General features: G+C 44.9%; 1 protein-coding gene across 4 annotated transcripts in view; it reads left to right on the forward strand.

The window, feature by feature from the left end:
• Window positions 1-27,171, forward strand: part of SRGAP3 (SLIT-ROBO Rho GTPase activating protein 3) — a 270,073-nt gene that overhangs the window by 142,159 nt on the left and 100,743 nt on the right. For all 4 annotated transcript variants that reach the window (XR_001886028.1, XM_017874153.1, XM_017874151.1 and 1 more), the window contains exon 3: window positions 5,184-5,346. Coding sequence is in view for 3 of the 4 variants with exons in the window: in XM_017874153.1 (XP_017729642.1) it covers window positions 5,184-5,346 (163 nt within the window). In the remaining variant the exon portion in view is untranslated. The remainder of the gene's footprint in view (window positions 1-5,183; window positions 5,347-27,171) is intronic.

Here is a 27,171-nt window from a genome sequence, read left to right on the forward strand (position 1 = left end):
CCCCAGCTCTGCACAGCAGCCAAGAGTGAGAGTTTGAAAGTGCAGTTTTACCCTTTCACTCCCCTCCTCTAAACACTTCAAGGGCTGCTTGCTGACCTCAGGACGGAGCTTGAACTCTAATGAGAGTTATAGGCCCTTTGCCAAGTGGCCCCTGCCTCAGTCTCCATGTTCACCTGCTGTCCTCACTCTCCTACCCCAGAACACCATGCTTGGGCCCCCTCCCTACCTGCTTCTCCCTCTCCTGCTCCTCCCTGGGCCTTTGCTCATCGCATTTCTCCCCTTTGAAGGCTCCTCTCTGTGAAACTCCAGTCCAACCTTTAGTTCTGTCTAGAAAGTGTTTCCTCCAGGAAGCCATGCATGCCCACCTCACCACCAGATCTGGAAGGAGGCTCCCCTCTGTTCCCATGACTGCATTGATGAGGCTGCCTCATCACTTTTTGTTCCTTGTGAATCTCCTTACTCAAGTGGAAGACTTGCGGGGCAGGGTCTTGCAGCCTTGGTTGCTACTGCACTCGCAGCACCTAGTCCTGCTGAGTACAGACACACAAATGCAAGGAGTGAACGAGGGCTGGAAGGAATCTTCGCAGCAGCTGCTCACTTCAACTTGAGTCTTCGGCTTCTTTTGGGTAACATCCTCCTCCTTGCCTTGGCTCATTGTGCCTCCTGCAATTCTGTCTTATACCACACTGCCTCCTGGCTTGCAGCTTCTGATAAGGACAGTGCTGTCCTCTCTGCCCTTCCTGTCATCTCATCTTTCTGGCTAGATGACCTAGTTAATGGTCCCCAAACTGTCCCAGCAGTTCCCCATCAGTTCCAGATCACTTGTCTTTTTCCTTCCCTCTGAAACTCACCTTCTGGCTGTGGCTTCCATAATTTTGCACATTTAATTCCCTGGTGCTGTTCACTTCTTGCCTCCCAGGTTCAGCTAAGCCTCTGAAGTAATTTAGGTAACAGCTCAATTATCCCATCTCTCTTTTAATCTTTCCATTTCCATCACCACCTAGGAAGCAGTGAAAATGAGACAAGCAATGCATTTTCTGTCCAAACCTACTGCTCCCCTTGTAGTTCTTATCTCAGTTCATGTCATCAGCATCTACCCAGTCACCTGAGATCTGAGCCTCGGAATCACCGTCTGCTCCTTCCTCCTCTCTCTGCTGTTTCCAGGAAGTTTCCAAGAGGATCTGCTCTCCTGTTGAGAAGTCTCTCAAGAACATCCTTCTCTGGCCACAAGCCACACCCAGGCCTCACCATCTCTCTTTTGAACCAAGATTACCTCCTGCCTGGTCCTCTTACCATAAGCCCCATATCCCTGCTCAACCACCAACCCACCTACCCATCCATCCCTTCATCCTTCAATCTGCCTTCTATGATCATGCCAAAACACATGTTGGTTATATCCTACCTCTGCTGAAATAACTTCCATGGCTCCCCACTGCCCATAGCAGACATTCTTATTTATTTTAGAAACTGGGTCTTGCCTATTACTCAGGCTGGAGTGCAGTGGCATGATCATAGCTCACTGCAGCTTCCACCTCCCAGGCTCCAGTGATCCTCCCACCTCAGTCTCCCAAGTAACTAGGACTACGGGTGTGTGTCACTACGCCTGGCTAATTTTTAAATTTTTTGTAGAGATGGAGTCTTGCTCTGTTGCCCAGGCTGGTCTTGAACTCCTGGACTAAAGTGATCCTCCTGCTTCAGCCTCCCAAAGCCCTGGGACTCAGGTGTGAGCCACTGCACCCGGCCTAATGCAGGCATTTTTAGCTCTGGCTGCACATTAGAATCTTCTAGAGAATATAAAAATATGAGTACCATGTGCTACCCTCAGAGATACTGATTTTGTCTTGGATGGGGCCTGGGTCTTGATTTTTTTTTTTAAAAGCTCCCCACGTGATTCTAATGTACAGGACAGGTTGAGAACTACATGATCTAAAAGATAAGGGGTCCCACCCACTTAGTCTGGCAGTGTCCCCCACAACTGGGCCTTTAATCTGTATCCCCAGCTTCATGTCCTACAGTCCTCCACTAACACACTCAGAATTCCAGCTCTTCTGAGCTACTTCACTATATTTGTACCCACTGTTCCTTGTACCCAGAATTCCACCCTCTCTCTGACTTCTGATCATTTGGAAAACTCCTACCCATCCTTCAAGACCCAGCACAAATGCAACCTTTTCTCATGGGTCTCTCTTCCATAGCATCTGCTACATGGCAGGCACGTTGCTGGGTGCTGGACATGATGACACAATGGAAATGATCCCTGCTCTCAAAGAGCTCACAGTAGGGTAAGGGGGAGGGATGGAAACTCCTTAAGGTAGAAGTTCTCTAACTTTAGTATGCATCCAAGTCACCTTGAGGGCTTGTTAAAACACAAGATTCTGGGCCCAGCCCTAGGGCTTCTGAGTACGTGGTTTGGGGCTGCCCTGAGAACTTGTATTTTCAAGTTCCTAAGTGATGCTGCTGCTGCTGGTTCAGGGGCCACACTGAGAACCACTGCCTTAGCGTGTGGTCAGGGGAGTGTTCTCTAGGGAGGTATTATCTAAGCTGAACCTAAAGTAATAGAAACAGGCATTCATGAGAAGAGCAGGGACTGTGGTATTCCAGATAGAGGGAAAAGCATGAAGGCTCCAGTGGGAATAGAAGGGGCCATGTTCCTGGTACCCAGAATGCACTAGAGAAGAACGATGCCTTTTGCAGCTTCTCCAGCAGAACCCATGCTCTGCGTGTGTCTCTGTTATAGACTGGAACCACCTTCCTCTCTAATTCTTTTTTTCTGATGCAACCACTCAGCAGTGAGCCCCTCCAAGGCAGAGTGTGCATCACGGCCACCTTTGGGTGCCCAGAGCCCACCCAAGACCTAACACAGTAGATGCTGAGGGATTCTTAGTTGGAGTCTAATTGTAGTGTCCTGGCTTTTTCTCTAGGCTATAAGCTAAGGAGAAATCTGTTTGTTTCACAGCAGTGTTTTAAATGCTTCATCGTCCCCTCTTTTCCTTAGGTAGTTCCCATCCTTTATCTAAATCTAATTTTCTTCTCTCAAATTTCTGCTGCCTAGATAGATTTTTAGCACATTTGGTGAGAAAAGAAAATTCCTTGAATTCAAGGTAGCCCTCCCCCACCTACCTTCCCAAGCCCCAGGAGATAGGGAGAGATGGGTGGTGGGGGTTGGGTAGGGACAGCAGTTCAGAGGTCCTTCTGCTTGGCTTTGGTGAGGTGGATGTGGTCATAATGGGAGTCAGCAGAATTGCTGTATTAGTCCATTTTCATGCTGCTGATAAAGACATACACAAGACTGGGAAGAAAAAGAAGTTTAATTGAACTCACAGTCCCACATGGCTGGGGAGGCCTCAGAATCATGGTAGGAGGTGAAAGGTACTTCTTATATGGTGGTGGCAAGAGAAAATGAGGAGGAAGCAAAAGCAGAAACCCCTGATAAACCCATCAGATCTCATGAAACGTATTCACTATCATGAGAATAGCACGGGAAAGACTGGCCCCCAAGACCATTCCCACAACATGTGGGAATTCTGGGAGATACAATTCAAGTTGAGATTTGGGTGGGGACACAACCAAACCATATCAATTGCCTTCCTCAAAAATGCTAATAGTGGGAGGCTGTGTTTTCTGAGAGCGGAACCTTGGCCAGCTCCTGGAGGTGGTCCACACTCAGGACAGGGGTGGGACAAGGCAGGCCTGGGGGGACCCTTGAGCTTTCCAACATCTCTCTTCACACTGGAAAGGAGTCAGGGAGAGACTCTAGGTCAGAGGACAAGAGCTTTAGCACAGATGCCCTGCGTGGCAGCAAAAGGTTATTGGTTTGGTTTTGCTTTTGAATCGCCCTTTCTCTTCCTTCCTGGAGAACAGGGTGTATCCACCCTTTTCTGAGGCTCACAGAGGGGTCTTTGCAGATGCAGATGGTCCTCAACTTGACCATGGGTCGACTTCGAATTTTGAGAATTTACAGTGTTGTGAAAGTGATACACATTCAGTATAAACCATATTTTAAGTACACATAAAACCATTCTGTTTTTCACTTCCAGGATAGCAGTCAACTAATTACATGAGATATTCAACACTGTATTAGAAAATAGGCTTTGTGTGCAACGATTTTGCCCATCCGCAGGCTAATGTGTTCTGAGCACGTGTAAGGTAGGGTAGGCTAAACTATGATGTTCCATAGTTTGAGCTTACTAAATGCATTTTCAACTCAGGATATCTTCAACTTTTGATGGGTTTATTGGGATGTAGCCCCAAAGTAAGTTGAGGAGCATCTGCAGAGCCAAGAGACAGATTTTCTCTGGTCACATTAGCATCCTGAGCTTTAGGAAACAATAGTATAAGGATCTGTGTTTCTCAGACTTGAGTGAGTATCCGAATCCTCTGGAGGGCTTGTTAAAGCCCAGATTGCCGGCCCACCCCCAGGGTGCATGACTCAGCAGGTCTGGAGTGGGACTGGAGAGTCTGCATTTCTAACCAGTTCCCAGATCATGCTTTTGCTGCTGGTCTGGGAGCACACTTTGAGAACCCCTGCTTTAGCATCACACCCAGCGAGTGCTAATAACCTATCAGTCACTGCAGGACAAAGGGTTTGTCTTGTAGGTACTTGCATTTTCCTTAACCCTTCCTCCTGAATACAGAATCTGAACCCTCTTAGCCCCTTTCCCAACAGCTCCATGGAGGGGCAAAGGCATGTGTTTCCAAGAGCCCAAGAGACAGAAGCCAATCCCTAGGGAAGAACAAATAAGTCAAGAGCCCAAGAAAATTACAGGGGTTGAGGGAGGCAGAATGGGGGAGTGGAAGTATCTACTTTTTGTTCTTTCTGTTGCATAGTTCCAGAAATCATACAAGTATAATATTTAAAACACAATTGGTTTAGTATTTCTTAGCCCCAGGGGAGGTAGCTTCTTCCCAGAAGGTAGAGGTACCTGGAGCAAGCACCACATTCAGCGGAAGAGTAGAACCACATAGGCATAAAAGACCTGAGTTCTGGCCCCAGTGCTGGTCTGTGACCTTGGAGGATCCCTTCAGCTGTTGCAGCCTGTTTCCTTAGCTGTATAATGTGTAACAACAAGACTGACCTTGAAGGGGCACTGTGGCAGTCAAAAGAGCCGAGGTGGGTGACAGCATAAACCACTGTTTGATTACAGTTCCAAGGTAGCCAACCTGAGCTTTCTTGGTTTCCACAGGAAGGACCAGTACCTCCTCTCGCCTGTGAACTGTTGGTATCTGGTTCTGCATCAGACCCGGCGGGAGAGCCGAGACCATGCCACCCTCAATGACATCTTCATGAACAATGTAATCGTCCGCCTCTCCCAGATCAGTGAGGATGTCATCAGACTCTTCAAAAAGGTGGGCAAGTAGGCTGCCCCACATGTCCCAGGTCTTTGCCGCAAGCTGGCCCATGGTAACACTATACCAGCCAGGGTGGGATGTGGTTTGGAGATAAGAGAACAGGAGGGGCGGGTGCATTGAAGGATGCAAGTGGCTGAGGGCTGAGCCCATTTGAACCCTGGATGTGCCTTTTAAAGAGTGTGTGGTCTTAGCCACTTCAGCAATCAGTGCCACAAAAATAAAAACTTTTGCATGGCTAGGTAAGTAGTACATGTTCACTGTAGAAAATTTAAAAAAATGGAGATGAGCACATACACAAAAATTAAAATAACCTGAAATGGCATTGTTTGGAGATAATCACTTTGATATCCTAGGAATTTCTCTATGTGTGCAAATGCAAATACATTTTCTGAGAGTGCTTAAATGTGTATATATTCTAGTGTACATATGCATTTTTTCCAAGTCAGATCATAATGCATATATGATTTTACTACCTGCTTATGTCACCTAACAAATTACATAACACTATATTACATTTTCTCACATCAATAAGTATATTTCTGTAACATTTTGAATGGTTACATAGTATTTCATTATATAGATGTACCCTAATTTATTTAATCTCTTATTGTTGAGCACTTAAGTTTATTTCTGTTATTTTACTCTTATAAATAACACTGCTGTGAGCTTCTTTGTCACATTCTCTGTTACTTTCTTAGGATCAATTTCTGCAGTGGGAATTTTAGAGTTGAAAGTATGCTCATTTTTAAGGCTTTTGACAGTGTACCCTATTGCCTTCAGAAAGGTTTTACCCATATGAACAACCAGAAGCTGAGTGTGGAAGGAGCACTGAGGTCTCTGTTTCCCATGTTCCTTGCAGTGCCTGGCATGTACAAGGTGCTGTGCAAATGTTTGAACTAAACTCACTTTTGTGAATTTCAGTTTCCTTGTCTGTAAAATGGGCAAGTTATTTAGCCTCCGTGAAACTCATCCTCTTTGTCTATCCTGCAGGGTTAAGGTCAGCTACTTCCCAGGAGGGTGAAGGTTAAACAAATGGTGTGCAGGGAGAGTGGCATTATTACAAAGTGGTTTGGGATGTGGCCTCTGGGTCCAGAATTCTTAAGTTCTTGGGTTCATAATCCTGGTTCCATCATTTATTAGCTGTGTATCTTTGGGTTTGTTACTTCAATGCTCTGTGCCTCCGTTTCCTCCTTTGTGAAATGGGAATAGAGATAAATACCCATGGGCAAATGGAAGGATTAACAGGCTTGTTGTTCCTGTGTACAGCGTGGAGAGCATCACCTGGCACTTAGTAAGTGCTCATGAAAGCTGACTATTATTATGCAGATTTAAGGGACTATTATTACCAAAAGAATCTAGCTCATCTCTTCTTGCCAGGTGCCAGTTTCAGGGGTTTGGTGACCTGAGATTGCTAGAAGCACAAAGAGGACAAGTTGATTGAAAATATAATCATCTCTCCATGGTCTGCGTTTGGATTGTCCACTTTGAGGATTACTTCTATAGCAAAATTGTAATCGCAGGCTAATTTTCTCCTGCCACACAATATGCTTCTGGTCTCCTTCTGGGGTTGTGTTTATGAAATGTGGGCTAACTTTCATATTTGCATAAGCAAACATAATTAGGAAGGTAAATACAGTGCAAAGAAAAAAAAATTACACAGTGCTTTGCAAAGCCAAACTGAAGTGATCCAGACGTCTGCAAGTTTGGAGTGTTGGTTCCATTCCCAGCCCCCGCCTGCTGCTGCTGTCACATCTTTTTTCCTGGGTGGGAGTGACTCACAGAGAAAGGGTCATCAAGGCCTTTAGGAAATGAAGGGTCTTTTTCCTGAGCTGAGCCCTGGGACAAGTGAGATAAATCTTTTCAGTTCTCATTTAGGCTGACAGCAGCCTGACTTGTGATGGAGGTTAACAGGGTGGAAAATAATGAAAAAAATGTCTACAGCTGAGCTCCTGGCTGCCTTGTTACCAGGCCTGTGCCTGTGGAACAAAGGAAATAACCCAGCCCATAGGGGTTTGGAGAGAGGCACGGACAGAGCCTGGCTGTCTGACTTTGCACAGCACGGCCCCTTTGTGTTGCATCAGTTATACCTAATTTCAGAACGGTGGCCGTCACTCTTTACATAATAATAGTTCCCGCAGACCTCAAAGCAACTATGGAGGCTGCTCTCTGGTCAGACTGGGGATCCGCACTCACTCCATTTTACAGGTGAGGAAGTAAAGTGTTGGGAGGCTGCAAGGAGAACCCAGACTTGGTTGCTTTGGGCCCCTTGTCATTACCAGCAGGAGGCAGCGTGGCTGGGCTTTTGGAGTTTGTTTCAGAACCGCCTATCACTGCACCCTGGGCAAGTCTCTCTGAGTCTCAGTTTTCTCATCTGGGAAATGGAGATGGTAACAATGCCAACTTCACAGGGGGCCGCTTTAATACGTAGAGGTGGGCCAAGTGTCCCCCAGGCCTGGTATCTAGTAGGTGCTTATTAAATGGTAGCTTGCCAGTGATCTCTAAGAACAGAAACCACTCCCCAGGTCTGAGCTGGGGTCCTAGGGCTCTACCAAGCCACATTCTGGCAGTGAGGCTGCAGGAGATGGGAGTGGCTACTAGACCAGGTGTCTGTCCTGTGCCTATCTTCTGGCCTGGGCCTGGGCAGCTGCCCTGCCTGCCAGCCTCTTACTGATGCGGGAGGTGGTTTGACTTCATAACTTACCTTTTCATGATTCCCCATTTCCCATTTAGCAGTGGAGTCTGTTCTTATGACTAGAGGCAGCACTTCAAATTCCAGAAGCCCACGCACGTGGCCCTTGCTTTAAGTGTGAGATGTGGATCAGCCACAGCAAAATTAAACTGAATGAGATCCGGGAGGCCATCTTTAGTGATCAGGACTCTTATGGTGGCAGACAGCAGAAATGCAGCTTACCCTGCTTTAAGAGAAAGAGGGATCTTACTAGTCATAAGCCTGGCTTCAGGCATGGGGGGCTTCAGGGGAACAAAGGATGTTACTAGAATTCTGTCTCTCTGCAACTCTGTTCCTGTTTTCTCTGTTTCCCTTTTTTGGGGGGAGGCTAGGGGCTCTTTCATAGTCAGCCCCTGCCATGTGATAACCAGAGGGCCCCTGGCATCTCCAGGCTTACATCCTCTCTGCTTCAAGTCCCTTTTCACAGAATGGGATTTTTTTGGTCTCTGATTGGTCCAGCACGGGTCACGTGAGCACACCCGGGGCTGCTTCTGTGGCTGCGGCGCTGCAAGGCTCTGCCTCACCAGGCCAGGAAACGTACCCATCGCTGAAGCCAGATGCAAACTCAGTTCCACCTGAACCATGGGACTGAGAATGGGTGAGGGGTGGTTCCCCAAGAAAAGTAGGAGTGCCTTTACAAGAAGAGGGGAGAAATAAAACAGGAGATGGCTACTGGACTCTCTTTTCCAGGCCTTTTATCATCCTCTACAGCAGCTGTACGCCTCTGCTAGATGTCCCTCAATAAAGAATGCTCCTTACCTCTCACAATAGCTCATTCCATGTGGGGACATCCGTGATCAATAGAAAATTCTCCCAAATGCCGAAATGGAATCTTGTAGTGTTTTCGCTAACGGGTCCTGATCATCCCTAGAGGGCCAAACAGATCAGACCCACATCGAAACCTGTCAGTTGCTTGAAGGCAGGAATCGTGAGCATCCACCGGTCCTTCCTGCCTGTGGGCAGATGTCTCAGGTTCCTTCCATCGTCCTCCTGGAATTTGGCTTTGTGTTCTGTCCCCATATCAGTCACTCTCCCTGGTCATGCTTCAGGTCTCCTCTGACCGACAGCAGTTACTATTCAGAACCAGTCAGAATACTCTAGGAAGGTCTGAGCAGCTCAGGGCAGAGCAGGGCTGTCCAGACACTTTATTTCTCATAATAAGACCAGTGAAGGTGTTTGCCTCTTTAATGATTGTTTTACCACCTGATTGACACAGTGAACTCTCGGTCAGCAAAAAGTCCCAGGTATTTTTGTATCAATTGTTTTTTAATCCAGCCCTTGACTTCTGCTTTTGTGTTTCTTCATATTTACCCTTCTAAAACTTCGTTTTGTTAGATTCCGGTCAAATGGGATCAGTGTCCTTATTTGAGTGATTTTTCAAGCAGCAGGAGGGTAACTGCCAAGAGGTCCTAATTCCTCCTCTGTGGGAAAAGACTGTTTTGTAACTTCTCCATGTCTTCCTCCTCGGTGTCACCTTCTGTGTGTCAGTTCTTTGGCCTCCTGTTTGATTCTTCTCTGTCTTCTTTGTGAGAGGTGGAAAGTGGGGCAAAGCGTTGAGAATAAATTCACAGTAGAAGGGCCCCTGGAGTTGGGTGTTGGCATATGAATAAGAGCCTGCTGAATGGGGAAAGGAGGTTGGGAGTTCAGGGTCTGGAGAAAGGCAAGAGCCAGTGCGTAGAGTTTATTGTGATGGAGGTCGAAGGAAAAAACTCAGAACAGAGGCTGAAAAATGGCAGTGCACAACTGAGTTTGGCTCTGACGTATAATCTTCTTGGCCCATACTATGTTAAAAAAGATTAAGTTGACATTTAAGCATTTAAAGATTTCTCCTAAAATCACGATTTTGTGTTTCTCTTGCAAAATCAGAAGCTCTAACTATACCAGCCCCACGTGGACTCACACTTGGCATCAGCTAGCGGTAGCTGAGTGGCCGCCAGCCCCGTCAGCCTGGGCACGCTGTCTCTGCCACTCCACTGACCCTGCTATCATATTTTACCTTACGTGGTTCCTTGATTTTGATTCTCTGGCCCTTTGTACATTTGAGTTTGTGACCTCACCTTTAAACATTACCTAACTGTGGTTCTTAAATTCCAGCGTGCATCAGGATCACCTGGAGGCTTTATTAAATGCAGACTGCTGGGCCTCAGTCCCACAGTTTCCGATTCAGTAGGTTTAAGGTGGGGCCTCAGAACCTGCATTTCTAGCATATTCCCAGGTGATACTGATGCTTCTGGTCTGGGGACCATACATAGAGAATGAGTCCCAGTCCAACCTCCTTGTTTCACAGACGAGGAAACTGAGGTTCGTGTTTGGCAAATGCAGAGTCTGGCTCCAAACTCGGGTTTTCACCTCCAGCTCCAGGACTAAAGTCACTACCCCATGTGCTGCACCAGGTGGGAGGGTCAGTCCGCATCCCATTTGCTCTCCTTCTCCCCACTAACCGTTTCTGAAACTGGGTATTGAAGCCCATTCCATTTCCAGTCTCATTCTGTTTTCTTCAGCCTCCTTAACAATAGCCATCCATTATTCTATGCTCTGATGCCTGCGGAATCTAATTACTTGCCCCAGCCGTGATGTGAATTTGATGGTTGGAAGCTGTGGTGTTAGGAGGAAGCGCTAATGAGGAAAGACTCTTTGCAGAGAAGCGAGGCCACGTGGGGGGCTTGTGTTTGAAAGCAGCCATTCACTGTGTGGCAACAAGGACTTGGTCTTGAGTGAGTTTTCTCGTTCCCGCCTCGAAGATGTCCATCGCATTTCATAAATAAATCAGGGCTTTTTGTGTTCCATAATTGCCTTGCTTTGTAACTGAGATCAAAAGCACCAGTGGCCTTGGATTCAAAGCCAAGTTTATATTTTATTTTTTGGTTGCATGAGAGAGTAGAGTGAGGGCGTGCATGCTGGAGGGTCCAGCTATGAGGCCTGCATGGGGAAGGAGAGGGAGAGAGCAGAGTGGGCACGCTGCCAAGGGATGAGGCGCCTTCAGCCAATCTCCACCGTCTCCCAGGGAGATGAAGTCGCGAACGGTCACTCTGCCAGTAGAGCCTGCTAAGCCGGTCATCATCAGGCACTCCCAACTCATTTAATAAACATATATTAGCACTAGCATGACAGTAGGTAAACAATAATTATAGATAACAAACAGTGAGCAAATGCCTGCAGTGTGCCAGGCTCTGGGCTAAGCATTCTATACACATTTAACTCTTCAAACCTAAGAGGAAGATGCTGCCATTATCCCATTTTACAGATGAGGAAACTGATGCCAAGAAAGGTGAGGTTAGGGTTTAAATCCAGATGTGTCCAACCCCAGAGTCCATACTCAGTGGTAAAGGCAGGTGCCAAAGAAGATAGAGCCAGGTGCAGTGGCTCACACCAGTGATCCCAGCACTTTGGGAGGTTGAGGGGGAGGATTGCTTGGGCTCAGGTGTTTGAGACCAGCCTGGAAAACAGGGACACCCTATCTCTACAAAAAATAAATTAGCCAGGCATGGTGGCATGTGCCTGTGGTCCCAACTACTCAGGAGGTTGAGGCAGGAGGATCATTTAAGCCCAGGAAGTTGAAGCTGCTGTGAGCTGTGATCACTCCATTGCACTGGGTGACAGAGTGAGACCATATCTCAAAAAAATTAATTAAAAAAAAGTAAAGTAGATAGATAAACGACTCAGACACAATGCCCTCCTCTCCCTCAAGGAGCTTCCAGTGCAGTCTGAAAGCCGAGACAGGTGTGAAGCGGTAACTCATTCAGATACAGCAGAAAGGGATGGTTATCACCACAGAAGTTTGTTCAGAGGGAGGAGAACTTCTAACCTGGGATGGGGAAGGTAAGAGGTGGGGGAAGCAGCATTTGAAGCTGGCCCTTCAGAGTTGTCCTGGGCTACAGCGAGGAGGCTGAGCCTTTAAAACCCTCATGTTGGGTAGTCATTGGATGTGGGTTCCCTCTAAAAGAGGTTGTGGGCTTGGGCAGATGATGCCTGTGCAACCAAGGCAGTTCCAAAGTGGCTGACACCTGAGGGTGTCCATTGGCAGCACTTTCCTGCAGCTGGGGAATACGTTCCCCAGGCCTGAAGGGGATCTGAGTGGTGTGTCACAGCGCCCACAGCAGATGTGCAGGATTTAGGGAAAGTGGGAGATGGAATCCACACCAAAGCAGAAGCCAGTGGGAGGAAAATCTGGGTCCTGGATCATGAAGAGGTGGGTAGTCTAGTGCAGTGGCCAAGGCTGGGGCCAGACTCTGATTTCATCTCTGTCTTGCCACTTTCCTGCTGTGTGGGCTCTGCCTAATCCCTTAAACTCTCTCAGTTTTGTCATTTTCAAAGTGGAGCTAATAATAGCCTCCATCAAAAGGTTGTTGTAAGGACTAAAAAATTATGTAAAATGTCTACTCAGTACACAATGAACAATCTATAAATAATATTATAGCTATTAGGCCAGGCATGGTGGCTTACATCTGTAACCCCAGAGCTTTGGGAGGCCGAGGTGGGAGGATTGCTTGAGACCAGGAGTTTGAGACCAACTTGGGCAACATAGCAATACCCTATCTCTACAGAAAAATTAAAAATTAGTCAGGTGTGATGGTTCATGCCTGTAGTCCAAGCTACTTGCGAGGCTGAGGCTAGAGGATTGCTTAAGCCTGGGAGTTTGGGGCTGCAGCGAGCCAAGATTGTACCACTGTACTCCAGCCTGGGCAACAGAGAGAGACCCTGTCTCTAATATTATATTAAAATATATAATTTATATCTAATATATATATTATATGTTTATATAATACATAATCTATATTTTATATATAAATTGATTATAATATATATTAGCTATTATTGGGATGATTATTTAGACTTTGAGAAGAAATTTAATGAGAATGAGATTGGAGATGGGATGAAGGAAGATTTTTTCAGGGCATACAGGTTAAACAAAGGGTCAGAAATAAGAAAATATGCTCAGGAACCACTCACTGATTAATTCTAAATGATGGTAGTCTTGTCTCTTCTTTTATAACCTCTAATTTCTTTTTCTTGCCTTATTGTCTTGGCTAGGACCTTCATCCAGTACAGTGTGGAGGGAAGTGACACCCTTGATTCTTAAAAGGCATGCTTCTGATTTTTTATCATTTAAGACAAAAACTTTTAGCAAATTAGGAATAAATAGGAACTCCACCTGATAAAAGGTATTATCAAAGCCAACAGCAAGTCACACTTGCTGCTGAAAGATAATTCAGCAAGATGGCTGCTTAAAGATTAATATACAAAAGTTAATAATGCTTCTGTGTGCCAGCCACATGCAATTAGAAAATGTCATTTAAATGTATACATTAGAAAACAAGAATAATTGAAAACTGATGCCATTGCGGCCACAAATTAGCTGTATCACAGAAGTTTTGATAAGTGATGCTGTCATTGTCATTCATATATAAATATTTCATAATTTTCATTATAATTTCTTTGACTACAAATTATTCAGAATTAGGTTTGGGTTTAAAAAACAATTTCAAAGGTTTTGTTTTAAAGGCTTCTTATTTTAGTTTCTAAATATATTGGATCATAAGAAAATTAAGACAATAGAAATTTATTTTTGTTTTTTGTGTTTTGTTTTGTTTGTTTAGTTTTTGAGATGGGTTTCACTCTGTTGCCCAGGCTGGAGTGCAGTGGTATGATCATAACTCACTGCAGCCTCGAACTCCTGGGCTCAAGAAATCCTCTTGCCTTACCCTCCTGAGTAGCTGGGACTACAGGGGTATGCCACCACACCCTGCAATTTTTTTTTTCAGTTTTTGTAGAGACAGGGTCTCACTTTGTTGCCCAGGCTGTTTTTGAACTCCTGGCCTCAAGCAATCCTCCCATCTCAGCCTCCCAAAGTGCTGGGATTACAGGCATGAGCCACCACACCTCACAAGGTTATGTGTTTTTTGGTATTTGTTGGAGCATTGGCCTTATCAGCTATCAAGGCTTCTTCTGGAGTAATAGACATTACTAGAGCAGGGCTAGACCAACTGATCAATTGGACTGAAAAGAGCCCAGAAACAGAGCCCTCCATAAATGGAAACTCAGTCAACGACAGTGGTGCATTACAGATCAGAGGGAAAAGGATGACTACGTAGTACATGGGGCTGATTCAACTGATTGTTTGTCCTTTTCTTATTATTTGTAAGAGCTGATTTTATACATACATATACATATACTTTCCTCATGTGGAAAAATATAAGGCTTTTACCTTAGTTTACAGAAATATATTCTGGAAAGCTTAAGGTGCTAAAGGTAAAAAGCAACACTTCAAGACTTTTGAAAGGCAATGTAGATTACATTTAATATTTAAAACCTTGGTATGGGAAACGGCTGCTTAAAGAAAGCATTAAAAAGCACAAACCATAAAAGAAAATATTGATTAATTTCATTATATATATAAAAAAATCTTCCATACAACAATAAATAAATAGAAAATGTGGCCAAGACAAGGAGAAGATATTTGGCATGCACAGAATCAATAAAAAGTTAATACCCAGAATATAAAATCAGCTCTTACAAATTAATAAGAAAAGAAAAAACAACCCAGTAGATACATAGGTAAGTGGTTCACACCTGTAATCTCAGCACTTCAGGAGGCTGGGGTGGGAGGATTACTTGAGGCCAGGAGTTGAACACAAGCCTGGGCAATATAGGGAGACCCCGACTCTACAAACAATAATTTTTTAAAAATTAGCCAAGTGTGGGTGGTGTGTACTTGTGGTCTCAGCTACTCAGGAGGCTGAGGTGGGAGGATCTCCTGATCCCAGGAGGTTGAGGCTGCAGTGAGCTATGATTACACTACTGCACTCCAGCCTGGGCAACTGAGCAAGACCTTGCCTAAAAAAAAAATTAAAAAGTGAAACTTAAATGGTCAGTGATATAAGAAAAGATGCTCATAATTACTAGTAATCAGGAAAAGGTAAAAGAAAACAAAATGAGATGCAGTCTGACTCCCAGTTGGTAGGTAAAACAATCCTAAGTGCTGGCAAGAATGTGGAGCCTCAGGACCCTCATACATTCCCAGTAAACATGTAAATAAGTCCAGCTCCTTGAGAATAATCAGGCAGTATCTAGTAACAGTGCAGGAAGGGGTACAGACCTTTTGACCCGACAATTTTACTTCTAAATATAACCCAAAGATATTCTAGCATATCTGCACACACACAAAACTGTATGAGAATGTTTGCAGCAGTGGTGTTTCCAGTAGAGAAACAGAAATAACCTAAATGTCCATCATTAGGGAAATGGTTAAATAGGCTGTGGGTAGTTGCATCGTGGAATCTTATACAATAGTGAAGATGAGCTAGATCTACAAGTATCAATGTGAATAAAACTTGAAAACTTAATGTTGGGTGAAAAAAGTAAGGTACAGTATGATGTTTTTATAAAATTTGGAACACAGATGAATACTTTATATGGTTCATAGGGTTAGACACCTGGCTGAAATAAAGCTATGCAAATGTAGAATGTGTAGGAATACACAGCAGTCTCAGAATTGTAATTGAGGAAGGAGGGAGGAAGGAAGGAGACCAAGAACATTTCCAGTGTATCTATAACATTTTGCTTCCTAAAAATAATTTTGAAGCAGAAATAGCAAAATGTTGTTATCTAATTTGAGTGGTGTGTTCCTGGGTGTTTGTTATTGTTTTCTCTCCTTTTCTGCATATTTTAGATGTTGGAAGACTGAAATTAAAGATAAAAATAAGGAAAGTGAGGTTGGAGACAGGTCGAGGAAGCCTTTGGGTGTCAGAGTGAGAAGCTGGAGTTTATTTTCTAGACATTAGAGATCCACTGAAGGTTCTTGAATAGAGGGGTGAAATGATCAGAGACAAGTTGAAGGATGATTAATTTGATATGGTATGTTTAATGGCTTTGAAAAGAGATTTTGGATGGACGGTGCATGTTACTATACATATACACTTGTATATATATTAGTGGTGAAAGATAATGGGGCCTGGATCAGGGAAATTGATACAGGAATGGGAAGGAAGGAAGGAAAGGAAAAATGGATGAATGGATGAGTGGGTTGATGGATGGATGGATGAATGGATGGATGGATGAGTGGATGAGTGGGTTGAGGGGTAGATGGATGGATAAAAGAAAGGATGGATGAATGCATGGGTAGGTTGATAGATGGGTGGATGGATAAATGGATCAGTGGGTGAGTATATGGGTGATATGGGTGAATAGGCAAATGGGTGGAGAGGTGGATAGATGGGTGAATACATAGGTAGGGACATTTTTGAAATGCCAGTGCAATCCTCATTTACATCCTGTCCACAAATAATTCAAGTGAAACAGAAGATCAGGTTATAAAATGACAAGGAGGTTAAAGTGATGTCTCAAGTCAGTGATTCAGCAGTAATAAGTGATCAATAATGCTTTGAAACCAACAAATAAGCCTAACAACATCCATAGTCATCTTAAAGATAATGTAGAGTGGGAGAAAGCAGCTCAAAACTGAGCAGCTTCAGGTTTTCATAGATACTGGCTTTTCAGGAAGACAGCCCTGTCACTTCCTAAGACATGCATGCAGGCTCTCATCTTACCCTCAACCATAGCTCCTGATCTGTGAGTGACTCTTAGAGAGAGAGAGAGAAATATATATATATATGTAAAATATAAAACATCGACATCAGGGACACAATCAAGAAAGATTACTCCTGAGTATGTGAGTATGTTCTGGGCCCACAGAGATTCAGCCCAACTTTCCACACCATCCCCAGCTACCTCGGCTTGGAAGCCAGGGTGGGGCAGGATTGAGTAACAGATAACAGGAGATTCTGCAAGATGGCACGGAGCACTGTATGTTATCTGACATTTATGATGATCTAAAGCAGAGCCTTGTAAATATCAATATGCTTTCTATACTAAGGCAGAAGAGTATTCATGTTTTATAACTATTTTTAGAAGTTTAGGGAAAGAAGACCTTAAAGGTGCTTAGAGTGCTAACTTTCCCAATGGAGGCAAGAATTGCCCAATGGAGGCAAAGGTTGAGAATGTCACATTCACTAGCTCTAAGGCCTTGGGCAAATTACTCACCCTTCCTGAGCCTCTGTATTCTAATCTTCAAAATAGATTCAACAATCGTGCCTCGCATAAAGGGCTGATCTTAGGCTTACATGAGGTATTGTCTCATAAAGCAGTTAGCATTGTGCCTGGCACATGCCAAGAGATCAAGAAACAATAACTATTATTGTTATTATCCACAATGGTATGTATTATAAGTACATTAGTAGTAATTTTACTAAGAATTATTATTAATAAGTATTACCATTATTAATAATATTTAGTATTATCAGTAGAGATCCAGAAACTCCTACCATGACCATGTCAGGTCACTTTTCATAACCATTCCAAGGTATCCTTGGACTTCCTCAGGACTGTTATGTAAAGCAGTTCTGAAAGTGAAGCTTTCAGGATAAACAGGGTCCCAAAGCAAGGCTGGGAGTAATTGCAGGGAAAGGAAATGCTGGCCACGGTGCTAGACTCACTGCCTCCGTGCATGCCTGGGCTCCTGGGTGTGCATGAGTGGGGCTCACCACTGCCAAGAATGTCCAAGTGGTTCCAGGGCCTTCCTGCTTCTTTGCAGTCTGATATCCCAGCCCTGGCAACAGTAGGAAGAGCTAAGGACTCGAATCTGCATTCTTAAAAAATGAGTAGATGACAACATTTGGAGTTCAGCAACAGGAGGCATAAATTAGTGTGGGAAGGGAAGGAGAATAGGGAGGAGTCCAGGAGCAGGGAAAGGAAGAAAATGGGAAGCAGAGGGGAAGAATAAAAGGATTAGGATAGAGGGTGGGCAGGAACCCGGCTAAGGAGGATGTTTGAAAGCAGAGGTTGGCACCTGGATGGAGAGCCGACAGCCCGGTTATTGGCAACCGAAGCCCTGGCTAGGAATGGGAGTGAGCCGTTAGCTGTTGGAGCTGCTGTGTTCGGGGGCTGACCTTCCAGCACAGGCTGGAGAAGCCTGATCCTCTGAGACACGCCTTTTAAACCTTTGCTTTGGAAATAAAAACACAATCGCTTTGGGAGATGGCCCGTGCTTACATACATCATGCATTCACATAGGGAACATCTGTGGGTCTCAAGTTTTGTGATTTGATGAGAAAACAAGCCAGTGTGGAGAAGCAGTGGGTAAGATCTGTCGGCATTTAGGACTGAAAGAGACAAAGGATTTTGTTGTTGTTGTTGTTGTTGAGTTGTGTTTGTTTCCTGTTGTTTTTGAATCCCAGAATTAGGAAAATCATGAAATGTCCCTAAGAGTAACCCAACATGAGAACATCTACTCAAGCAAAGAGTGAGAAAACAGAGACAGGGGCTGTCTGAAGTAGAGTTTGATGAGGCAGGAGAAGAGCAGCCCAACACAGATAACTGAGAGTTAACAAAGGCCACCTGTTTTACTCCTGCATTACAATTTTCTAAAAGATTGTTTAGGATGGTCTCATTGGGAGAAATGAAAGGGGTATGTGTGTGTGTATGTATGTGTGTGTGTGAGGTCTTATTCTTAAAACCCAACATTTTAAGATGGTATTATATTTTAGACATAGAGAGTGACATTAGCTCTGGAAATGACCCATCTTTGAGTTAGTTTGAGGGAGATAGACACATGCCCTTTAAAAACAGAGTTTTTTAGGCCAGGTGTGGTGGCTGATGCCTGTAATCCCAGCACTTTGGGACGCTGAGGCGGGTGGATCACCTGATGTCAGGAGTTCAAGACCAGCCTGGCCAACATGGCGAAAACCCGTCTCTACTAAAAAGACAAAAATTAGCTGGGCCTGGTGGTGCATGCCGGTAATCCCAGCTACTTGGGAGGCTGAGGCAGGAGAATCCCTTGAACCCGAGAGATGGAGGTTGCAGTGAGCTGAGATTGCACCGCTGCACTCCAGCCTGGGTCTCAAAGCAAGACTCCATCTCAAAACAACAACAACAAAAGAAATAGAGCTTTTCGAATGTAACTCATAAAGTCCCAGGACCTACTATGAGGTTTTTGAGAGTTTTTCCTAAAAAGCGTGATGATCCCTGCATTGAAAACAAAATCAAATCATACAGGGCAAGATTTTCATGGCAAAGGAATTGATTTAATTCAGAGCTGTGTATGTCAAGAACTTTGTCAGCTGATTTCATCTTGACATGAATTAATGTTTGCTTGATTTTTTTTTTCAAAGAAATAAGGGTCAGAGGTGACCATCCTTTACTCCTCTCTAGTTTCCTACTGCTCCTGCACAATGATGAACTCATCCGCAGGCATTTACAGAGCTCCTTTTGTATGCAGGTGTTCGTAATCGGCATTGTGGGAAACTCTCCGAAGCCAGGGTTCTGGTCTTTAGGGAGCGTGTGCTCTAATTGTTAGGAAATTAGTCCTTTTGCAGGAACTCTTTGAAAACTGATGCTTGGAGAAGGGTTTTCAGAAGGCCGTCTCATTCAGTGGTCATTTTGGTATCTACAGACTGACATAAGCATGGATTACGTTAGTATTCTTTCAAATAAGCAAAAATGAAAATGTATGGGATCCTGTAAACTGATGAAGTACAGAGGCGAATCTTGTTTAGGCACCACTAGATCTAGGGACTGAAAGGCTCTGGCTGTCTGCCCTAGTGGGCCTGGTACTGCAGGTAGTGCAAGACTCCTGATGACCCCTTAAGCAACCCCAGGGGAGAGATGATCTGAGAGTGTGATTATGAGAAAGCTCCCAGGGAAGATTCTTCATTGGCTTAGCCTGGAACACGTGTTTGTCTCTGATCTGATCACTGAAGGCAAGGAGCTGGAGCCTGGTCAGACCCTACCCCTGCCTGATGATCTAGTGTGGCCAGGCAAACAGCAGCCTGTTCCACCTACGTCTCATCTTCTGTTAGCAGAAGAAGGAGGAAGGGAGAAGCAAGACATGGCCCATGGCTGGTTTGTTCCTAGCAGAGAAGGTGAGCTAAAGAGGATAAGATTTGCTTGTAAGTTGGGGCAAGGCCCAGAGATGCAGATTTCTGCACAGGTGATGAGAAAGTGCATTGGGCAGGTAGGTGATGTCTGGAGGGCAGGGCCTCCTTTGTATTTTCCTTGTGGTCTGGACTCATCTCCATTACAGCCTTGTGATGACTTTTTTTCACTGTGGATCTGCATCTTGAACTAGGTCCTAAGGAAGCAGATCATAGTAAGTTGCTATGAGTGCCAACTTTGGGGTCAGACCAATCAAAAAGCTGAATCTTGTCTCTGCCGCTTTCTAGCTGTGCAACCTTGGGGAAGTTGCTCAGCCCTTCTGAGCCTCCAGCCCCCCCAACCCTGCTTATCTGTCAAGTGGGAATAATTATAGCAGTTCCTATAAATATTTAAATTAGATAATGCATGGGAGTGACTTTGGATAGTATTCAACAAATGGAATCAGGTGCTGTGGCTTATACCTGTAATCCCAGCACTTTGGGAGGCTGAAGCAGGCCAATCACTTGAGCCCAGCCAGGAGTTTGAGACCAGCCTGGGCAACATGGTGAGACCCCATCTCTACAAAATTAAAAATATTAGCCAGGCATGGTGGCATGTGCCTGTGGTTCTAGCTACAAGCAAAGGCTGAGGTGGGAGGATCACTTGAGCCCAGGAGGTCAAGGCTGCAATGAGCTATGTTTGCACCACTCCACTCCAGCCTGGGTGACAGTGAGACCCTGTCTTAAAAAAAAAAAAAAAAAAATGCATTTTTTAAAAAACAAAACAAAACAAATGGGAAGTGCTCCATAAATGGTAACTGCTGTTGATAAAACAGTGCTTAAGAGGAGGGACCGTGTCTCGTTCAGCTTTTTGTCTTTAGTGCCTAGTTTAGGCTGGTATATACTGGGTAGTCAATAAACACCATGTAAATGGAATCAAAGCTAGTGCAACATGGACCACAGAGGGACAAGAGGCCACCCCTTTCCTGAGAGGGCCCCACTAGTGTCTGGTCATAAACTCAAATACCTCTGTGGGCTTACGGAGGACATGGCTGGGTGGAGGGAGAAGCTGGGCACTGTGGTCACCTGGACCAGCAGTAGCACAAACTCAGACTGAAGGGGCCACCATACTTGAAACAGGGTCTTGGCATTGCTGGATCTTCTAGCATTACCAGAGACGCTGAAAATCAGGACTCGTGCAGGAAATTTCCTGAGTTTTCAGCACTGGGAAAGCATCCAGATGTTCTGAAAGCACTGAATGGCCAAACAAAACATGTCTGCAGCCAGAGAAGCTGCCACTTGGAAGGCTTGGTCTAAGGCACTATTTCTCAATCGGCTAGGAGAGGGGGAGTTTTATCCCCCAGGGAACATTTGGCAATGTTTGGAGGTAATTTTGGTTGTCACACTGGGGGTTGGGGGTAGGGAATGCTACTGGCATCTCACGGGTGGAGGCCAGGGATGCTCCTAAACATCCTCCTATACACAGGACAGAGAATGCCTGGCCCTAAGGAAGCTGAACTGGCTTTAGCTACGGGCAAAGAGGCAAAGGAACTAGGCAGGGCTGGGGTTCCCTGCACTCATGGTGACTGGCTCTTGAGGTTGGTCAGCCTCATTTTACTGGCTTATTTGAGCATGAAAGACAGGGCTGTGCTCCGTCAACCTGGGGGAGCCACAGCTACCATGGCTGAGCCCTCCTTGGCCCCATGTCACTGTTTTCCACTGTCCACACACTCCCTGTGCATGAAGGAAGCAGCCTGCCACCCCGACCCCTGCAGGCATGAAAGTAATGTGGAAAATGTGGGCAGTGAGAGCGAATACATTATCACTTGGGTTCCTAAGGGCTGGGTGTGGTGTCTGCTGGAGATCACAGGGTTTGGGCTTCCTGTTATGGTGAAAAGTTTCGTTTGAGTTCCTCATTCAGTAGTTTCTGGAACTATAGTTGAGAATATTTCCCTTCCCAATCAACCCCAGCCAAAAATAGAAAGAATGCCTTTGAGTCCTGTGCAATTGAATATTTACTCTGTGGCCAGCCCAGGGCTTGATGCTGGAGAGGTGGTGAGCAGAGAGGCCTGGGCAGGTTCCATCTGGCGGCTTACAGTCCTGGGGAAGAGACACAAGAACCCGATCTCCAGCTCCTCCCATTCAACCCACCCTCCACTCGCTGGTGTCTTCACCTTCCTGAAGCATAGCCCTGGTCATCTTAAACTTCTGCTCAACAACCCCCAGTGGCTCCCAGTCCTGCTCTGAAGGAAGCCTGCACTCTATCCACCTCTGTGATCTGACCCAACCTCTGTCTCAGGCTTATCTCCTGCTCACCTGTTGCCGATCTTCTCTCTTCATGAACTAGTCTTTTCACCATCCCCAATCTCCGTGCCCCCTGCCTAGAAGGCTGTCTCTGGCCATTCATGCAAGCTAAGAAGGCTCTGGAAGTATCCCCTCAATCCTCTTCATCACTTTATCTCACATCACATCATCATTAACTCTTGTATGGCCCTTTCTGGCCCTTTCTGCTTCCTGCCAAGAATTCCGCTTCCTGCCAAGAATTGTGTTCTTGACTCTACCCCAGCAAACTGGGAGATTCTTAAGGGAAGAGTTGCTAAAAAATTCGATTTTATATTCCCTTCTCTGGGCAACTTCCTAGCCTTGTCCTTGGCATGTCGTGGGTGTTGATTCAGCCTGTACTGCTATTTCCCTGGGACTTCATCTGTACCCCATATGGTGCTAGGTGCTGCCATATGTGTTATCTCTTTTCATGCTCATAGGGACTCCATGAGACCCATGACATCATCTCACTTTTACAGATAAGGAGACTAAGTCTTAGAGGAACTGTCACTTCATTCGTTCATAGATTCATTCAGCAAACACGTATATATACACATACATATATATGCATATACATATAATATGTATTTTATATGTATATGTATATTACATATGTATTGCATATGTAATATACATATATGTATGTGTACATATGTATACATATAATATACACATACATATAATATGTATTCATATATGTATATGTATATATGTGGGTATATATGTGTGTATATATGTACACACATATATACATAAATATACATACATATACACACACATATATACACACACATATGTATGGTTTTTTTTTTTTGAAACAGAATCTCATTCTGTCACCCAGGCTGGAGTGCAGTGGCATGACCTCAGCTCACTGTAACCTCTACCTACCAGGCTTAAACGATCCTGCCACCTCAGCCTCCTTAGTTGCTGGGACCACAGGTGTGTGCCACCACACCTGGCTAATTTTTTGTATGGTAAAGACGTTTCACCATGTTGCCCAGGCTGGTCTCGAATCCTGGGCTCAGGTCATCTGCCTGCCTCAGTCTCTCAAAGTGCTGGGATTACAGGTGTGAGCCACCATGCCCGGCCAAGCAAACATATTTAATGAGCATGTACCATGTGGCAGGCTCTGTTGCATTGCAGAAATGCAGGAATAGAGGAATAAGATATTGCAGATTGGGTCCCCCAGGAAGCAGACCCTGGGACATCTGAATTTAGCTTCTAGGAGAATGATGAAGGAGTGTTCTCAGGATGAGCCACTTGGGAAGGCAGGTGAGGCAGCAGGGTGAGGTCGAGCTGTGATGCAGGCTGCCTTACTAGAAGTCCTAGCTAGCCCGGTAGGGAGCTTTTTTAAAACTTTTATTTTCAGTTCAGGAGTACGTGTACAGGATGTACAGGTTTGTTACATAGGTAAACGTGTGTCATGGGGTTTTGTTATACCAATTATTTTATCACCTAGGTATTTAGCCTTGTATCCATTAGTTATATTTCCTAATCCTCTCCCTCCTCCCATCATCCATCCTCTGATAGGCCCCAGTATGTGTTGTTCCCTTCTATGTGTCAATGTGTTCTCATTATTTAGCTCCCACTTATAAGTAAGAACATGTGGTATTTGGTTTTCTTTTACTGTGTTAGTTTGCTAAGGATAATGGCTTCCAGCTTCATCCATATTGTGAAGGACATTATCTCATTCTTTTTTATGGCTGCATAGTATTCCGTGGTGTATAGTGTACCATATTTTCTTTTTCTAATCTATCATTGATGGGTATTTGGGTTGATTCCATGTCTTTGCTATTGTGAATAGTGCTGCAATGAACATACACATGCATGTGTCTTTATAAAAGAATGATTTATATTCCTTTGGGTATATACCCAGTAATGGGATTGCTGGATTGAATGGTACTTCTCACTTTAGGTCTTTGAGGAATTGCCACACTGTCTTCCACAATGGTTGAACTAATTTACACTCCCACCAACAGTGTAGAAGCAGGGAGTTCTGAAGATGGAATGACTCCTCAGAGCTGTCTGAGTTGAGACAGCAAGAGGCTGACCTCGATGCCCCACAATGGTCAGTCTTTGGGTAAGGGCCACACTCAGAAGGAGGTGTATACTGGTGCCATTTTGTCCTCTGAGGCCATCCCTGTAGGGTGCTCTCAGCTGAGGGCTGTCTACCTGCAGCACTCCCAGCAGATGGAAGATCTGAGCTTTCATTGCCAGAGAGAAAGTCTCTTTGCCCTTATGGGGCTGACATAGAAGCAGGGGAAGCAAATGATAAATGAATGAACAAGTAAACAAACAAGATCATTTACAAGTGCAGAGAAGACATAACAAGGTGCTCATTTTACAGTCAGGAAAGCTAAGATGCCAAGAAGTTGAACGACTAAAAGCCCTGCCTCCAAAACAGGTCTCTGTGGCCCCCAAAGTCATCCCCTCTGCTGCCCAACAGACCTGTGCTAGTCATGTAGAGTTAGCTTGACTCAGAAGTCAAGCTAAGGAGCTGGGGCTTGATTCTACAGACGATGAGGAGGCTTTGGAGGAATAGGATAAGTCCATTTCCAGGAAATTTCACTGGCACAGGCCTGCAGAACAAGAGCTCAAAGAGACANACATATATACATAAATATACATACATATACACACACATATATACACACACATATGTATGGTTTTTTTTTTTGAAACAGAATCTCATTCTGTCACCCAGGCTGGAGTGCAGTGGCATGACCTCAGCTCACTGTAACCTCTACCTACCAGGCTTAAACGATCCTGCCACCTCAGCCTCCTTAGTTGCTGGGACCACAGGTGTGTGCCACCACACCTGGCTAATTTTTTGTATGGTAAAGACGTTTCACCATGTTGCCCAGGCTGGTCTCGAATCCTGGGCTCAGGTCATCTGCCTGCCTCAGTCTCTCAAAGTGCTGGGATTACAGGTGTGAGCCACCATGCCCGGCCAAGCAAACATATTTAATGAGCATGTACCATGTGGCAGGCTCTGTTGCATTGCAGAAATGCAGGAATAGAGGAATAAGATATTGCAGATTGGGTCCCCAGGAAGCAGACCCTGGGACATCTGAATTTAGCTTCTAGGAGAATGATGAAGGAGTGTTCTCAGGATGAGCCACTTGGGAAGGCAGGTGAGGCAGCAGGGTGAGGTCGAGCTGTGATGCAGGCTGCCTTACTAGAAGTCCTAGCTAGCCCGGTAGGGAGCTTTTTTAAAACTTTTATTTTCAGTTCAGGAGTACGTGTACAGGATGTACAGGTTTGTTACATAGGTAAACGTGTGTCATGGGGTTTTGTTATACCAATTATTTTATCACCTAGGTATTTAGCCTTGTATCCATTAGTTATATTTCCTAATCCTCTCCCTCCTCCCATCATCCATCCTCTGATAGGCCCCAGTATGTGTTGTTCCCTTCTATGTGTCAATGTGTTCTCATTATTTAGCTCCCACTTATAAGTAAGAACATGTGGTATTTGGTTTTCTTTTACTGTGTTAGTTTGCTAAGGATAATGGCTTCCAGCTTCATCCATATTGTGAAGGACATTATCTCATTCTTTTTTATGGCTGCATAGTATTCCGTGGTGTATAGTGTACCATATTTTCTTTTCTAATCTATCATTGATGGGTATTTGGGTTGATTCCATGTCTTTGCTATTGTGAATAGTGCTGCAATGAACATACACATGCATGTGTCTTTATAAAAGAATGATTTATATTCCTTTGGGTATATACCCAGTAATGGGATTGCTGGATTGAATGGTACTTCTCACTTTAGGTCTTTGAGGAATTGCCACACTGTCTTCCACAATGGTTGAACTAATTTACACTCCCACCAACAGTGTAGAAGCAGGGAGTTCTGAAGATGGAATGACTCCTCAGAGCTGTCTGAGTTGAGACAGCAAGAGGCTGACCTCGATGCCCCACAATGGTCAGTCTTTGGGTAAGGGCCACACTCAGAAGGAGGTGTATACTGGTGCCATTTTGTCCTCTGAGGCCATCCCTGTAGGGTGCTCTCAGCTGAGGGCTGTCTACCTGCAGCACTCCCAGCAGATGGAAGATCTGAGCTTTCATTGCCAGAGAGAAAGTCTCTTTGCCCTTATGGGGCTGACATAGAAGCAGGGGAAGCAAATGATAAATGAATGAACAAGTAAACAAACAAGATCATTTACAAGTGCAGAGAAGACATAACAAGGTGCTCATTTTACAGTCAGGAAAGCTAAGATGCCAAGAAGTTGAACGACTAAAAGCCCTGCCTCCAAAACAGGTCTCTGTGGCCCCAAAGTCATCCCCTCTGCTGCCCAACAGACCTGTGCTAGTCATGTAGAGTTAGCTTGACTCAGAAGTCAAGCTAAGGAGCTGGGGCTTGATTCTACAGACGATGAGGAGGCTTTGGAGGAATAGGATAAGTCCATTTCCAGGAAATTTCACTGGCACAGGCCTGCAGAACAAGAGCTCAAAGAGACAAGAGCTAAGGATTTTGCTAAGAGGTGCCTCTTAACATAGTGATCTGGATCTACAGTAATGATGTGCTTGCTATGGGAACTGGTGGTAGAAAATAGGACTGAATCCCTTAGGATGCTTTTGGCTGCAAGTAACAGAAAACCCCAGCTGAAAGTGACTTGATCAATAAAGCTACAGAAGTGGAAATTCACTGGGAGGCAGGCTCTGGGTTTTCAGTCCAATCAATTGTCCAGAAGGTCATTAATCCTAAGTCTGCTTCCTCTTTTGGTTCTAAGATGCCTGCTGGTAGCAACTGGGCTGCATGCACTTCTCTTTCCCTTCCTTCCCTTCCTTCCCTTCCTTCCCTTCCTTCCCTTCCTTCCCTTCCTTTCCTTCCTTCCCTTCCTTCCCTTCCTTCCCTTCCT

This window comes from Rhinopithecus bieti, unplaced genomic scaffold (assembly GCF_001698545.2).
Source record: "Rhinopithecus bieti isolate Rb0 unplaced genomic scaffold, ASM169854v2 scaffold_7049, whole genome shotgun sequence".
NCBI lineage: Eukaryota > Metazoa > Chordata > Mammalia > Primates > Cercopithecidae > Rhinopithecus > Rhinopithecus bieti.